Here is a 17,702-nt window from a genome sequence, read left to right on the forward strand (position 1 = left end):
CCGGCCAAAGACTAAACAGGCGGCTGACACAGCTGCCTCCAACTGGCAAGTCTGTTGGGGTTGTGGGAGGGAGGCACAAGCTACCCAGCCGGGGAAGGGGGTATGGGATGTGGGTGTGGCAGCGCTTGAAGTGGGGGCTATGCCCTGCTGCTGCTTGCCCAGCCAGCATGGAGCGGGGCAGGTGCAGCAGTGTTGAGAGCAGGGGCTATGCCCTGCTGCCGCTTGCCCCCTTCCACCTGGAGCAAGCTGCACCCGCATCCTGCACCCACCCCGGCTGGGCAAGCGGCAGCCGGGCAAAGCTCCTGCTCCGAGCACTGTTCTGCTTGCATCCCACACCTGCTGGGCAGCTTGTCGCAGCCCCAGCCCAAATCCTTCCCTCCCCCAGCCCCAACAGATTTACCAGCTGGAGGCAGCAGTGTCAGCTGTCTGTTTAGTCTATGGCTGAATCTCCAAAGTGGCGCCAAATCTTTCAGATTCAATTTGGTCAAATCAAATCGGGACAGTGATTTGAATCTCCAAATTGAATCGTTGTCCTCTGAATCAGCTGAATCCGAATCCAAAGCGATTACTTGCCACTTCAAACAGGCCTATTACTTACTACAAGGAAAGATCTTTTTTTTTTTCTTTCATTCTGCCTTTCAAAAACAAGGCACAGATTATATTCCAGGGAATGTCATGTGTGAGAAAATATGGCAGCTTCTGCTCACAAGGGCTTCATGTCAAGGAAAATGAGGCCCTGCAGCTTCCAGGATTCTGTTCTGAAGACAAAGGAGGCACATGGGAGTTTTTGTCCACTTTGCTTTTACCAGCCTGTACAAAGTATCTACACAGATTTCTGCCACACCAGAGGAAGAGTTCTAGAGATGCATTTGAATGAATGTTCCCAATTTCTTCTTGGTACTAGGCTTAACACAGCTCACGAAACATCTTCGGGGGGGGGGGGGGGGGGGGGGGGGCGGGACACAGCCCTGATTGACACCTCCGCCGGGCTGGAACAAAATGCATTGGAATCCTATTTATGGCCTGAGTGCAATTTAGCTGTTATTACTTGGATTGATGTTAGCTGAGTGATGAAGGTAGATCTGTCGCCAGGTTAAATGCCAAGTGTCCTTTAAGAAAGGCTGGATTAGATGCAAAGAAGCACGTGAAGGAAAAAATGAAAAGTGGATGGCTGATAGAGCAGAGGGAGAAGGGTGAAAAATAATACTGGGAGAGAACTGGTAAGGAGAGGAAAACCAGTGGGAAGCCTGTCACCTTCCAGGCTTCTGCAGTGGTGGCTTCACCCCATGCTGCAGAGGGAAAGAGCCTTCTGAACAGTGCTTGGAGCATCCCACTCACCTCCCCTTCAGCTGTGCCAAATTACAAATAAGGGTATAGTGTCAGGGGAAATGGAGAAGTGAGCAATAGGGCTTTACCTGCTCTCTTGCAAGCTATTCTTGACAATAAGCTGGATCTTGCAAGAGAGCATTAAACAGAGATGAAGGGAGGTGGGTCACTGTTTAATGTCAGAGGAAGGAAAGCTCTTCAAAAACACCACTGTCTACTCTGTACAAAACCCCCTCTTCTCCCACTACAGATACACTCACTGATTTTCCTTTAAACCCACCAAACCCCATCCTTATCTCCTCAGGTATCTCAGCTATGCAAGTCTTCCCTTCAGAAGATGTGCCTGCCTTTTAAAAGGAAAAAAACAAAACAAAACACAAAAAAACCAAACAGACCATAGGTAATAAAGCCAACCAAAAAGATCACAGGGTACCAACACCCAAGCCAGTAGGATCTTGCTTAAGAGGAACAACTCAAGAAAACAGCATAGCGCCCATTCAGTTTTGCCACGGACCAAGGCAGCATCATGCAGTCCTTGTACTGTTTGAAAAGAGACCAGCCAATATTTTTGTTAGGTCTATTCATGCAGTGGGTGAAGGCACCATGGCAAAAACCATGACAGGGACTTACAAGTAGGTGATATTTGGCATCTAATGTCTGCCTGACACGAGAGCATTTTTACTTTCCACAGGGCAGTCTAGCAAAGTTATAGCAAGTAATGAACTGGCTGCGCTATGGCTTGTCTTCTTGCCGTCTGAGCTTGAGTGCAAAACAAAATTTCATTGAAGGCATTCCCCTTGGGTGCCCTATGAATTCAGTTTGCACCAAAGTCTGTCTAGTTTCAAAGCCTCTACTGCGGCAGGTCAGAAAATAAAAAGGGAGATGTCTGGAGGAACATGGAGGAGAGGGAACACTTGCTTTGTCATGCTTAAAATCTCCGTTTCTCCTACCTGGCAAGTCTTTCCTTATCCGCTGAACTCTGTTCATCATCAGACCTAAAAATAAAATCAGGGAACTAAGCTACAACGGAAAAAAAATTTTTTTTTAAAGAAATATATATATAAAAAAAGGGTAGATGTACTAGAAAACCAAGCCAACAGACATCAGCTTTATAAAGGGGCAATGTTACAGAGGAGGTAAAATTTTGCAGAATCACACACACCGACGTCTCCAAAATGTTTTCAGAGCACTTCAAAACTTTTACTGATGCAAAATGGTAGGCAAATAAAACTAATTTTACAGCTGATTAAACTGAGACAGAAACTAAATGTTGTTTGTTGCGGGGGGGGGGGGGGGGGTCACCTTGCCCCAGGTCAAAGGGATAATAGCAGAGGTGGGAATCTTTTCTCTAGTCACAGACTACGCTTTCCTGGCTAGATGAGATTTTTTGGGGATCAATACACATGCTATTTTCCAGCATTAACAGACAAACGAACTAGACAGAAGACCAACAACTATCCACAAATGTCAAGAGATTCACAGGCAGAAATACAAGTGCACTCTAAAACATACACAAATGCTGTGTAATGAGATGGAGCACGTATACATCTGGGACATCTGCATGATTCATGTGCGGGCGTAATACAAAGGTATTCTGCAAGTCATCTCAAAAAGTGCCTACAAAAATCTTTCATAGCAAAATGGAGGCACATAACACTTTTTGAGAAGCAAATGGAGTTGGGAAAGCTTGCTTTAAAAAAAGGTAACTGGTATGTTTTCCATTTGTCTGTATTCTTTGATCAGGTCATCTTAGCTAGCACAATTCAAAAGCCACCTTTACCATTGTAGATCAGAGTTTTCTCCATGTCAATCATCCTCACTTCCTAGCCATAAAAAAGGCTCTTCTATCCAAAACACAACCAGGATTCACAGAGCAAAACGTGTTGCTAGCACTAGCTGATTGCAATATGCGTGAAACATCTTAAGAACTGTGCCAAACATCTAATGTTTCACTACCAGGCACTCCTTTTAGTAAAGACAGAGAGGAGGGAAGAAAGTTCTTTGTTGGAAAATGGGGCTATGTGAAAGCTAATCACACGTGTATCTTGGGATGATACATGGAGGCCTGAAAGAAAGATTAATGGGTTAACTGAGAGTGAGGAAATGCAAAGTAAGTGTGGTTTAATTCCATGAATGCAGCAATGATACCCATAGGATGAAATCCTTTATGTGGCACATTCTCCCCAAGTTTTGTAGAAGCTAAGCCCTCTTCTCACCTACCTTCCACTGTTACCAAAAAAGTTTCCAATGGCAGATTTCTCCTGCATATCCTTCCTGATAGTTACACCCAGGTGTTTGGGGACCTATTCTGCTTTTCAAGTAACTCACCACCCTGTGCATTACTTTGGTCAGCAAGCACAAGGGAGAGTGCATGTAAAAGTCCAAAATGAATGTATGCTATAAGTGTTAAACAGAAGAATCCCGTTAGTGAACAGAGTGACCATGTATACCGCTGTTAAACAAGTGACTGCTGTTAAACATCAATGATTTGGGTGTTTTGTTTACCTGGTTTGCCATCACAGTAGAGGTCAAACACCGTAGTCTTTTTATTTGATCCTGGCTAATAATGGATTCCTGCCTAACATTTGTAGTTCTGCATGTCAAAACCAGGAGAACCTGATCTCAGGCTTGAGGGCATAAGCTGGTCAACTAGAGAGGGTGAAAAAGCATTTCCACCCCAACCCCCATGCAGCGCTGAATAACTAGATGTATTAATGGACTCCTGAAGAGTCAGGGACTGAATTTGTGTATCCAGTTCAAGCACTCCTAGGGCATGATATGCACAGTGCTATAAATAACAGGTGCCGCATGAGGCATCAGTAGGTATCAAGTGCAACGGAAGTCAGTGTCTTTCAGTTCTAAGCTGAAGCCACAGAGGTCAAGACTGCACTGAGAAATAAAGAGAATCAGACTGAGATTAGAAACCCTAGGGAAGACGATGTATACATGCACAGGATTCAGAGCCTTCCAAGACCTTGAAGCTCCGGTGGCTGAAAGGGATAGAAACAAGGGGTTAGGCTGAAAACCTTGAAAAGCTCTTCACAGCTGTGAAACTGCCACGGCACAGGATGTCAGCATGGAAACTTTGTGTATCAAAACAATCTGATAGGAGTTTTGCTAAGCCCAGCTCCACCACCATCACTGGGGTCTTGCCCCCTTCAAGGGGCCCACATTGTCCTTTGGTTCAGAGCTATGGCAGCTCCCTGTGGAAGAGTCACTCCATACCAGTTTTACAAGGAAGCAGAGCTGGCAGGGTCTTCCAGATGTCATGTCTAGTCAATCCTGCCTTGAACAGACAGCTGAAGTCCTGACTAAACAAGCCCCAGTCAAAAGTCTCTCCAACCTGCTCTTAATCATATCCAAGGAGGGAGATTCTACCTTTCCAAGCAGACTGTTCTGATGCTTGCAACCAGAAAGTTCTTTTTAATTTCCATCCTCAATTTCCTCTGCTGCAGCTTGAGGCTGTTGCTCATAGTCCCGATTCCTGTGTTCACAAAGAAAAGCCCATCTCCAGCCTCTGTAACTGCTCTTCAGGCATTTGAAGACTGTTATCGACCCCCCTCCCAGTCTTCTCTTCTCCAGACTAAATAATCCTTGTTCTTTCAGCCTTTCTTTATCAGTTACATTTTCCAGGCCTCTAATCCCTTTGGTTGCACTGCATCAGATTCTTTCCATCTGCCCACACCTTGTTTGACTTGTGGAGCCTAAAACTGGGCATTGGGCTCCAAGTGATGCTTCAGTGGTATGCAGAGAAGAAAGAAACAAAATCTAGGAACAGGCATGAGATGTTGCCTTGTTAGCCCCACCCCACCCCACATGCTTGACCACACAATGTATTGCCCTGAGCCAGTGATGGTAGTGGGTGAAAGTTTTCATCCAAGTAACCTCCCTTGCTGTTCCCAGAGCAATGCTAGCATTCAGAGACCTCTCAGCACTGTAGAACAGCAACGCTGTGTGCCAAGATGAGCCCAAGCCTTGAGGTTGTATTCTAACATCCAACTCAAATCAGAACCATTTCTGATTAAAATAGTAGTAGTCTGGATCAGTGTGTGCATGTGGGGGTGTCACTAGGACTTTCAACACACACGCCTAGGCACAAGTATGGAGGAGTGGAGGCTGCCCAGACCATCCACCCCGCCTCTAGGCCATTGAGACAGAATCCAAAGGCCAGACCAAGTCCAGACATGGCTGAAATATTTAGTTGCCCAAAACAAGACACTGTGCGTGCAACTGCCAGTGCTCCAGGGTGGCTTACTTTTGCTAAGCCCTTAGCAAGAAAAAGCAGAAGACAAAATGCGCCCTCAGACTGGTGACACAGACTGAAAATAACAGCATCTAGAACAAACACAGAGAACTTGAAGATTCAGCAACATTAGCGTGACACACACAAACCATGAAACATTTCAGATCAGAAGCTGACGAGCTTCCTGGCACGCTGGCCAGGCCCTTATCAATGCCCAAGGGAGCTGGGGAAAGCAGTGTCAATGCCTAACTGTAAACATGCTAAGAGTATCCTTTCTGCAAGATGCTGTATAACGCCAGCTCTCACAGACTTCAGTGTAGGTGGGGACACTTGGCACCCTGCAGGAAAGAACCCTACAGGCACCAGCAATAGCAGACTGAGGGAGATTAAGCAGTATTCTACAATAATCCTACTGCACACTCCCACCTCCAAGAAATCTGCATTTCTCCACAAAGCTTTTACAAAAAAATTTTTTGACAATCCCTTGTAGTTAAGGATGATTGCCTTCCATGACTGTCTCGTCTTATCTTCGCTGGGGCCTCCACTTCTGCAAAAAAAAGCCCCTTACAGAATACACAAACAGGCAGCCCATAGAAGACATACTACATACTGATAACATCCCCCTGGGAAGCCACAGGCTAGCATGCCTGCCAAATGTGCCACACATTTGCAGTCCTGTAAGGTCTAGAAGAATCCTAGCTGGAAGCTGAGATAAGCACTACCAAAGAGTGACACTGAATGATCTCACTACCTTTAATGTGTTGAACTGCTCCAGATCAAGTGAGCAAAAATGTCTAGCACTCCCAGTGCAAAATGCAGGCTTACTTTACATTCAAGGGAAAAAAACAACACCCAAAATCTGAGCATTAAGTCAGAAGAGAGATACCTTTTAGGGTATGCAAGTATGGGGAGACTCCCTATCTATAAGCAGTCTGACTGTAAATTAAGAGACACAGTACTGTCAATTCTTACCTGGCAAATCTCTCTTTGTCATTTGGGATCTGGTCTTCATCACATCTAGGAAGGGGGGAAGAGGAAAATAACTGGTTTAAAAGTATTTATGTTTATTCTTCTTCAAGGTGAAGTAATAAGGTTTATCAAAGTCTGCAAAAGAGTCAGTTGCTGGGGAAAAGAAAAAAAAAAAAGAACGAGATTTGCATGAAATCCCTGTGGAACCTTGACAGAGTGAGGTCACAGCTTGTCCACGGCTAAGCGCCTAAAGCCTAACTGCATTTCTCCCACATAATGAATACGGATACTGTTATTCCAAGACCAACCCAGGTACTAATAACTCAGGCAATATGATTATTATATGTTTTAAAGACAATTATTCCTGCAATCACCATTCATCCATCCAAATGCACATAAACCTACATTTGGGTTCTGCACATGAATCTACATTCCATTAAATAATAAAGACCAGGGTAGCAACTTAATAGCCATCTCAGTCTGATCAGCTCTCAGCAGCCTACCAAAATACAGATTAGCTCCAACAGGACAATTTCACACCGATACCTTGGATGTCACTAGATTTGACTCAGTGAAACACTTTATGTCACTACACCAGTGATTCTCAACCTTTTTTATACCAGGACCCATTTGTAAACACTGACGGCCAGTCCTGACCCTGTGCCTCTCACTCCCAACTCACTGCCCCTTGCCCCCAGCCTCCCAGTTTATGGGGCAGTGGGGGTGCATGTGGGGCTCCAAGCAGCCCATTGCAGGCTGGAACTCTGCCAGCCTGCAAGGGAAAAGCCATGATCTCCCACATTTTTCTCCTTTAAGAAGAATCCATTTTTAAAGTTTGCTTGTGACCACTTTCGGGTCACAACCCCACGGGTTGAGAAACACTGCACTAGACTATTATCTATGTCATGAGATGGTCAGGACTTTCCAGTCTTCCATAAGAACGACCCATGGGGATGTTTGTGGCCACTCAGACTCCTATGTCATAAGCAGTTGCTGGCAGCTGGCCTAGAGCATCTACATGTTTCTAAAGTAACAATGGGAACTTTGCTTGTTAGCATGAGGATCTGAAGCACTGTTTGGACAGACCTGGACTCGTAAAGGAATATGAATAGTAGAGTAGCTTGGCATTTTCTGGTATTAACCTACATCTGTCTACTCCTATCCTTCTGCAGCTCCATCTGTAGCACTGAACAGCCAACAAGCAATCCAAGCAGTACCAGGTATGTGGCTCACGCAGGGTTCACATTAAACTATGCAGAACCACTGCAACACAGGGCTGCAGTTTAATGGAATGGTATTGGGTCTGTTATGCATGGAAGTTACCTAGATACCACCCCAGGGTTTGAATGGGCACAATTTGATTTCAAAGCAGAACTAAAGTCATCTCCATTGACTCACACCTCACAGTTCAGATCAGTGAGACTTAGACTGCAGGTCCCAAGCTGTAAGGGGCTCTCCAGTTTAAAATCACCTATTGAAAAGGTCTTTGTTGTGGTTGTATTTGAGCTGTATGCACTGGGCTGTCTTTCTTGCCATCCTGAACAATGCAACACAGGCATCTCATCTCTGTCCCTTAACTAATGTACTGTAGTTTGTAATTCTGACCAGGAACAAGTTTGCCACTCACCTATGGGTGTATGTGTTGCTGTAGCTTTCATTAGCACTGCATGCCCCTGGTTTAATTGTTATACTATATGAGGGATATAAATGGCAGATATTGCTCTAAGGCTTCTAATGTCTCAGCCCAGCAGAGAAGGGACTGCTCAACGTAGAGAAATAATTTATAAGTCTTCTGGCTTTGGCTAGCCTAACCTGAAGCTTCACCCCAGTCCAATACACCTTGGTCTAGAGCAAGCCTCCCTCAGTTAAGAATGGCTGGACATGCCTTCTCACCAGAGTCTGTGCGAAGAAAGATCCCACTCACCTGAGGAATTTACTGTTCCCTTCTCCATCATCATCAAAATCAAGCCTGGAAAAACACAAGCAAAAAGCAACAGTTAAGCAAGCAGTTTTCCCCTCTCAAGATTCCCTTATGTTCTGCCTCATGTTGCTGAGAGAAATACAGCTATATCTCAAAATCTAGATTAAAGAAATAAGAATTGAGGGTCAACCAATGCTGAGAAGCAGCAGGGATTTTAAAAGCAAGTTGTGAAGCACTGAGACAGGTTACCCAGAGAGGTTGTGGACTCTCTATCCTTGGAGGTTTTTAAGACCCAGCTAGACAAAGCCTTGGCTGGGATGATCTAGTTGGAAATGGTCCTGCTGTGAGCAGGGGGGTGGACTAGATGACTTCCTGAGGTCCCTTCCAATCCTAATTTTCTAGGATTCTCTTTGTGCTGCTCTGAAGCTGTGCGCGCCTTGATGTGGAACCCAGCTGGCCTTTGCCCCAATGCCTACTATTTATCTGCCTTTGTTTCCAAGCATAAGGGAAATTCCTCAGCACAGCAAGTGATGCAACGACTGCTGGATGTGCCACCTCGATCTGGTATGAGCAATATCCTCCAAGTGGAGGGGCTGGTTTTTACAGCTTTAAAAATTCTGTGGAATTCAGAAAAAAAGTAGTGAAATAAGTGCCCATTCTCAGTTTAATTTTTAGTCAGCGATGTTGCGTTAGATAAAGCTTCTTATTCCTAGCATGTTGTGTGTGTGTATTGCCATGTCAGAGGGGAAGCTGGCATACTGACCCAGTCCAGCAATGTGTGTCACTAAATAATAGACATGGAACCAGTCACAGAGGCAAGCCTGTGGGAAGGCCTTCAGCTAATCTGCAAAGAAGAGGAGCTTTCTTTTCAACTGCTTGCTGCATGCAATGTAAGGTTGACTTTTACCTTTTAGCAAAGCCTCCTATGGAAGAACCAAAGCAGCCAAGAAGCCACCCTATGAAGGGGACAGCTACAGCAATGCTACCACACCACACACAGCTGGGACTTGCCATCCGATCCACAGACAACACCACTGCTGCAGAAGCTTGCCCCTCAATGGCTCTGCAGTTTCTGTCCTCTGCTCTGCTGACATTCCCAGTCCTGCTCCTTCATCCTGCAGCTCCTAACCTCTCTCATTACCAGCCTGCAACCAGAAGTCAAAGCCACCCAAAGCCAACAGCAATCAAGCTTCTGCATTACAGGATGGATTGTTCTTCACCAAGGCAGGTGAGGAGCAATAGGCACTGTCTGGAACACCATGATGCAAAGGGGTTTATTAGGACTTACCCTGGGCGTCTCTTGCTTGGTCTCTGAACAATGGTTCCTCCAGCCTGCGTGCCCGGCCCAGGGTTCCCAGAAGCAACAGTTGCACTCAAGGAGGGAACGTCCGATGTCATTTCTAGGCAAGAAAATTCAGTTACACTGAGCCCTGCTACAGCCCAGGTTCTGAATCGACAATGTACTACCCTTCCAATAGGCCTGGTTATACCCAGTCACTGTGTAGTTACATTTGCTATTTGAATGGACAGCTCTTATCCCCAGCACACCACACAGCCCATTTCCAGCTCTAAGCATGTGCTGTATTCATGAATTCAGGCATTTCACTGCTTCAGCTAAAAGACAGTGCTACTTCGAACCCAGAGGAGGAGCTTGGCATGGTCTCGACTAGGGGCTGGCTCTCAGAAGCTAGCAGGCCTCTCTGGTATGCAGAAGGGAGAGGCAAGAACGGATCCGAGAATTAGCGGAGATGATATACATGCTTGGGAAAGGCTCCATCTCATATTCGGTCCATTCAGTCCCGGACCCTCTCTGATACAACTGCCCACAGCTCTTGTCAATCATCAACTACTTCTTTCTAGAACAAGTCACCCAACACAGTGACCAAAGGTGCTTCCACTCAACAACACAAGCCAGATACAACCTGATAAGCAGGGACCAAGGGACTGCACCTCTGTTACCAAGCAAGACAGCACCTCCTGCTTGGAAGCCAACGTAGCTTCCCATAGAGCACAAAGCCAAGCAACACTGACTCCATCTGAACCCAAACATATTAACTGCACGCCTTCACTGACTTCAAGCATCTCATCAGGAGTTACCACTGACTATCCCAATGTCAGAAACAAAGTCAGTCAAGCCTAGAGAAACGCACGGAATAAGTAAATTCTTCCCACGAGGGAGAAACCATGGCTGTAAACTTCGGCTGCGAGCCTCCAGCTTGAATTAGAAATGCTAAAAAACAGGACGAGTGCAGAAGCATAAAGGAAAAATCCAGGATTAAAGATGCTGGTTAGTATTCCAAGCTAATGGCACAACCACATTTTGTGGAGTTGAGAAGCTCATTAAATTTAATGAGCTGGTTTCTGTCCCGCCAACACACAACCCACCCTGTAATAACCCATTCATGGCTCAGTTGCAATTGAAATTTGGTGTATCCCAAAATTAACACATTAAAGACACCGCTTATACCACAGAGATAGCATCTGAGCTATCCCTGGAGTATAAGGCTTCAATAAGCTTTTTTTTTTTTTTTTTTTTTTGGGGGGGAGGAAAAAAAGTTATACCAAAACCTGGGCTCATTTGCAGTTTTGAGAAAGCAGGAACTTCACAGCAATGAGACTTAGTATTTAAACCATTGTGACAATTACAAAGAACAAAGACAGCCTGTTGCCCATACTTCTCAGTACTTGCTGGATGGAGATTTAACATGAAAAAGTGCTCCTGGTTTTGTACACTGTGTTTAAAAAAATAAATAAAGCAAAGCAATGAAGTACTAAAAATCTTTAAGGGAAGATGCAAATGATTCCAGCCCCAATTAGAAACAATTATTGTGCTGATCAAGGCATAAGCTATTCCTCCTGAATGTTATCAAAACTGAAAGCAGGTCCTCTGGGTTAAAATGCAGCAGGCAACCCCAGCTGGAAGACAGCAGACAAATGCGATGGAAAAAATGGTTGTGGTCTCTATAGACTGTGGTCCTTAACAGGACAGAAGGGAACTTCTATACCCTGGAGGCACCACAATTGAATACTCATTTACGACACAAGTAAAACATGTCTTTCCTCAAAGAAAGAAATGTTCTTGCGCCAGGAGCATTAAAGCCCATGCTTTCAAGTCCTAGGCACAAGCCTGTTAAACATTAAAAGCTCCCAATTAGTGTGGAAGCCATAAGAGCCAAGGGTTCAGATCCTCTCAAGCTTAGGACAGGTTTGGATGCAGGATTTCCCAGGGAGGTACAGAGTGCTACTTCCCTGGCCCTTAAAAGGGACATCTCCATATTCCCATTTGGTACAGAATATGCTTTGCAATGTTGTTTATAGCAAGGCCCAGGGTGGCTTACAATGAAGCTATGCAAACTGCCTACTAACCAGAGCACCATTTAATATAGTGCAAGTTAATGTGAGACTTCATCCTTCCTGTTTTCTGCAATGAGCAATGATCACTCACCCCACAAAAGGAGGGCATTCAACTACTACTAATCCATTAGTCAGCAACCATTAAAGCTACACTGTCCAGAGACTCCCAGAGGTCCCCAGCTACAAACCTTGCAGTGCACCTTAAGTTATATCCCCTCCTGCCTTTTGCCTTATCAGACCCTTAGGAATAGGCAAGTAGAAGTAATGTAGTCTGTCTGGTCTACTAGAGTTTCTTGGTCTTTTCAGACTCTAGGCCCCCCTGTGGAAAATGCCAGTTCTCTGCTTTTACTCATTTCTTGACTACAGAAAAATAGTAGAGGAATTCTGTTGCAAAGAACTCAGCAAGCCATAGGCGTGCCAAGGCTGGCATGCTAGGGCAGCTGTGAATTTTTGAAATCTCTGGATTTATCTTGCAAGTGTTTGCACCCCACGGTACTGTTAACAGGATCTCCCAGTGCCCTGGCTGAGAATCACTTAGATAGGGACTGGATTGGGCCTCCGGGCTAGGGTGACAACCTAGCTCCGATTTCACCCCAGGATCTATGTCCAGCTCTTCCTCGTCACTGCACAGCTCCATTTCCCTCCTCCCACTGTCTTTAGCAAGTAGCTTTTCTTACAAGTTAAACAGAGGGCCTAACCACCTCCTCTCAGCAAGGGCAACCGAGAAGGAATATGGCAGCTCGCGTTACTCCCACGTAGCATGCTTTCCCTTCTCCCATTGCATATGCACGACATAGCATGCAACACTCTATAGAAGCTTTCTTCATACTGCTGCAGCTCATTACAGTAATTCCATTAGCTAACTAGCCAGATGTAGAGTAACCAAGACGGCTCGTCATGGAACAGAGGATAAACACCACCCATTTGGACGGCACGCTGCCATAAATCATCTTGCTAAAACAGCAATCGTGAGCTAAAACAACCCCAGTTATGCCACATCTAGCTTCAAAGCAAGAGGCGAGTGACAGAAACCAAGTAGTTTGCTGGGTTTTTTCCAAGTCATTTTGTAAAGAGCTCATTTCACGTTTAAAAAGCAGGAATTACAGAAGTTAATGGCTGCCTCCATTTCTGCATTCCTGTTTGCAAAGCATTTCTTCCCAAACCCTTTGCTAGCGCATGCTGCTGTCTGCATTGCATCCCCCTCCACAGCTGACACTGGCACATGATGCTGCCGAAAACAATCCTCCCTGCCAGTTTGGAGTATTCCCCGAGGACACCAGCTCGGTGGAAGAATCATTCAGCCTGGCGCCTGACAATTAATAGAGCTGTTATTCTCGGCCCTGCCAATAGCGTGGGAATTTTCAATGCAGCCAGCTCCAACGTGGTGACTGAAGACACCGGGGTACTTTGCCTTTAAATAATGGCAGTGGAAAGCCTCGGAGACATTGAGACAGCATGAAAAGCACATTCTTCAGGGGAATTTAATATGGAAAAGATTTCTAGAGGCACAGAAGGCCGGTGGGCTCCTATATAGGCTGCCTTTCAGGCCTGTACAGACTTTTAACAACATCTAGGTTTAGCATCCAGAACATCTTGGCTGTCACCCAGCACAGATCATTTATGTATCTCTGCCACAGGCGACCTCAAATCCTTTGGCCGCGTAAAAGCTTGGGTTTGCAGAATGGAGATAACTTAATTCTCAGCCTTTAAGATCTCAAACCTTTTCCTGTTATACCTCAGGATCTAAACCAGGGCAACTGGTTATCCGGAGTTAATGCTGCTTCATTTCTTCAGTAGACCCAAGTCTTTTGTTCGAAGGAAGGTCACATGAGGAAAGTCTTCCAGGCTGGGTTTGGGTTTGTCTAGACTTGTATGTGCGACTTAGCGATCCTGTATAAACCATAGTATTTACATTTCTGGGGCCTCACAGCTGACACTGCATGTCAACTGATTAAATATATTTCCCGTTAAAAGCAGAGGAAGGAAATGACTTGGCGTTTTTAAGAGGGATTTTTGGGGAAAACCAAGTTTTAAGTTTTTGAGATGCTTCCCTTGGCCTGTCTATTGCACAGCTTAGGGGCCCCTGCCAATACTGAGAGCTGGAAGACCAGGGCTTTCAGAGAGACACCTGGGGGCAACTGATTCACTCCATGCCTCAGTTTCCCCATTTGTATGAGCAGAAACACTACTGGGAAGCCAAAGGAGCTAAAGCCTGCAGGGCTGGCTTGAGATTCTTTGTAGAAAGTACTAGAGAAGGGCAAGTCCTCTAGATTTAAGTGGTAACAGGGTGATGGCAAAAGAGCTGGGGGAAATCCATTTGCCCTAGTTCCTGAGCTGGGCCCCGTGGTTTTAAACAGTCTTATTGCTGACATATTTCCATCACCATTACCCTCCACTTTGAATGCTAAGGCTCTAGGGCAGTGATTCTCAACCTGGGTGCTCTAGTACCAAGGGGTGCCATGAGATCCTTGTAAGGGCACAATATTAGTCCTAATAGGTGTGTAAACACCTAAACAATTCACAAGTTAAGCCCACAGATTTCCAATAGGGATGGACAGCATCCCAAGCATTCTGCCCAGTCGTGGGCTTTCCAAGCTCTTTGCAGCAGAAGAATTGCTTTATTATTTGTCCACGACCAAAAATTAAATGAAAGCAGAGCTGGCATTTTCCGAGGAGGGCCTGGAGTCTATGGAGGCTGAGAACCACTGGTGTAGGGTTTTCCCAGCATTATTGAAACCAAACAGAAAGATGACCCTGAAGTTAAAAGGGAAGTGATGAAGAATTGTTCTTGCACCTATTAAATATTACAGTCATAGAGGCAGTTAGAACCTCAGAAGGGAAGGAGGGCGGGTGGGGTTCCTGGAAGCTTTGGAGAAGACATCGCTGGATAGCATCAACTTGGACCACAAGGGGAAGTGATTTACTGTCCTCTAAAAAAGGAGAGGAAAGCCCACCAAAAGCTGGTCACGCTCGTCTTTTTCAGTGCTCATTTTGCCAACCAATTTCTCCTAAATGGTTATAAGTGCAAAAACTGCAGGTCAATATTGCGCAAAGATGACCAGATATTGCCAAATGTCTGCTCACGCAGGTCTGAGTCAGGCCACTGAAACAGCAACAACCATTTTGTTTAAATACCTTTAACTATTTATTGGAACAAATAGATGGACTGCAGCAGTAAGAACCATTGTTTTCTTAAGACAAAATTATTTGTTAAATTGCCAAGTTTTGAGTAGTGACAGGAAATACCATATTTTCTAGCATACTACATGCCCCAGAATATAATATACACCTTGTTTTTGAAGTGAAGGGGGGAAAAAAAATCTTGTCTTGCAGTAAGTAGCAAGAGAATGGAGCCTGCTCCTTGCAGATGGTTGCAGATTTTACTTTTACCCCAAAAGTGGCAGAACCTGCTCCCACTCTATTTCTCACACAACATGCGCATGCTGAGTTCCAAGAGCTGGTTTTGGGAACAAAAGGTGCATGAGTTTAAGAAAATATGGTACTCGCATTTCTTCAAAAAAGTTTCTCCCCCCCACCACAAAAAAGTTTAAACCCCCCTATGAATTAAAAGACAGCATTAAGAGGCCACATAACAAGAATAATAATTTAAGCCCTCGCCCCAATTCTTTCCAGCCTTCTGGAAGCACTTCCTACTTATTCTCAACATGCATTTAAAACCAATTCACATCCCAGAAGTGAGATCACAAAAGAAAAAAAAACTAAGCATCAGGAACAACAAAAATAGAAAGACTTTGAACTTCCCATCAGCAATGGACTGACTACAAAATACCTTAATGCCATGCAACCAGAAAGCAGGCAAACCTAATTAGTGGATGAAGAATTTTTTCATCGCCTCCTTGCGTTTTACTCGCATGCAAGCTTTTGTTGTTTCAGACGGCGTGCATGCCTATATCAACCCGAATAAAATAAGCTTCATGGAATTGCATCAGTGCTTCATTTCACAAAACTCCTATTGAGCTGACCTCTAGGTCAGTCAGGTATGGAGGGGGCACGTTCTGATGAATGTAAGCGGTTAAGAACTGATAACCCACAAATCATTGTCTTATCAACTTAAGCATCTTGGGTATTTAAGAACAAAATGGTTTATTACAGCCTTCCCATACAAAACAGGTTTCCATCCCAACGGACTTGGACACGCATGTTTACATGGGGAAAGTCTGCCTTTCTACCAGTGCAAACAAGGAGTAGACACGCAACAAAAACCCGGTGCCAGAGCAATGGCTTCCAAATGTGAGAGCATTATCCTAGGAAAACTCACTCTGTTAAGTTACACCACAACAGGTATTGTCTATTCACTTCCATCCTGGGGTAACTCTTTGCTAGAACAGGCTATTACATGCTCCCCTGACACCTAGTGGCAAGGGACTTTCAACAGCACCCACCGCAAGGAGCCACACATCTCAGGAACCCACAGTAATTTACATCAGACTGCAGAGGCAACCAGAATTATCCTGGTATAAATATATCACATGTCCACAGCCTACATGACCCTAGCACAAGGCTTGTAGGAAGAAAGAATAAAAATTGCAGAAAAAAAATCATAGCTATAGTATACACTATTATAAGCATACCTACACTAATTAAAATATATGTATAGATATATAGACACACACACGTTTATGTGCATATAAATACACCACACACATCCCACACGTGTAAATATACGCACACTCACACACCTCCAACATATTTTAATATATCGTGTAATAGTGTATTCATACTATATTACTATATGTATATATTATATGTAATATATGTATATGTTATTATGTATTGTTCTATATAACATATATAAATGCATGTGTGCACGCACACACATACTGCATCTTTCATTTAATCACCAACATTAAAAAGCAGACTTGCATGAGAGGGAATGGAGACTCAAACAAGTCTGGTAGGTCAAATATTTGTCCTGCCAACCTTAACAGAGCCCCTTTAATCCACGTAAATATTAAGCTTGTTAACTGATTTCAGCAAAGCAGATCTTACTGTAGACTTCCATCTGCAATTCAGTTATCTTGCTCCTAGTGTTTCCTTTTGTTCACAGGACATTATTTCCCTACTCCAATCAAAAGTCCTCAGTGGATAAAAACCAGTGTGATCGCAGTGAACTTTAATATACTTCACAAGATATTCTTCTTAAGAGCTCTTCCCCCCCCCACTGCAATAAAGGCAAAGAAACCTCAAACCATGAGACAGTTATATATGAACCAGGAGGCGGCTATGGGTTACAAAACAATATTGCTTTATAAAAGAGAAATTTTCATTATCTTTATTTTTAAATTACATAGAGGTGCTTTCCTTATAGCCCACACAGCCACAGGTCACCACAGCTTCTCCACCTGAATTATAAGCACTCGCTACCAAGGCTAATATGAACGCCGGCACTGAATATCCTTGGTAATATCCAGGTGACAGACCTGAGCTGTTTGACAGGAATCAGAGGGTTGTAGGGGCCACTGGGCAGGGTCAAGAACCCGAGAGAGAATGACACCAAGGCAGGAAGCTTCAACTCAAATTTGTTTAGCTCCTGTTTGACACAAGGACATTCAGGATGCATTTCTGGGCTTAGCTCCATGCTCGTAGAAACTCTGCAGCTTGCTTTGTAATACTGATGGGGTTTGGAGAAAGACCTGTGACAAAAAAACCCACCAACCTGTCCTTTATTCTGCTGCGTTTGGCTGTTCTGGTCGGACCTGGTGGAGAACACCTTGCATTCGAAAGCTCATCTAACACTACCCAGCTACACCATGGGCCCAACAAAAGACACCACCCTAAGAAATCCTTGCCCCTCATAGCAATAACAAATCATACTACAAGCATCCTTTGTGTATATGACAAATGATGACCCAGAGAGTAAACAGTCAT

The 17,702-nt window shown here is 44.5% G+C and overlaps 1 protein-coding gene across 4 annotated transcripts in view; it reads right to left on the reverse strand.

The window, feature by feature from the left end:
- The window catches only part of ARNT (aryl hydrocarbon receptor nuclear translocator), a 29,273-nt gene extending 18,959 nt beyond the window's left edge, over positions 1-10,314 (reverse strand). For 2 of the 4 annotated variants that reach the window (XM_025195137.1, XM_025195135.1), the window contains exons 1-4: positions 9,748-10,314; positions 8,463-8,507; positions 6,542-6,586; positions 2,277-2,321 (exon numbers count right to left, since the gene is read on the reverse strand). In XM_025195137.1, coding sequence (XP_025050922.1) covers positions 2,277-2,321; positions 6,542-6,586; positions 8,463-8,507; positions 9,748-9,857 — 245 coding nt within the window. In that variant the 5' untranslated portion in view covers positions 9,858-10,314. The remainder of the gene's footprint in view (positions 1-2,276; positions 2,322-6,541; positions 6,587-8,462; positions 8,508-9,747) is intronic. The other 2 variants (XR_003092323.1, XM_025195136.1) reach the window with 2 other exon arrangements.
- Positions 10,315-17,702: the final 7,388 nt, after the last annotated feature.

The sequence above is a fragment of the Alligator sinensis genome, unplaced genomic scaffold (genome assembly GCF_000455745.1).
Source record: "Alligator sinensis unplaced genomic scaffold, ASM45574v1 scaffold880_1, whole genome shotgun sequence".
NCBI lineage: Eukaryota > Metazoa > Chordata > Crocodylia > Alligatoridae > Alligator > Alligator sinensis.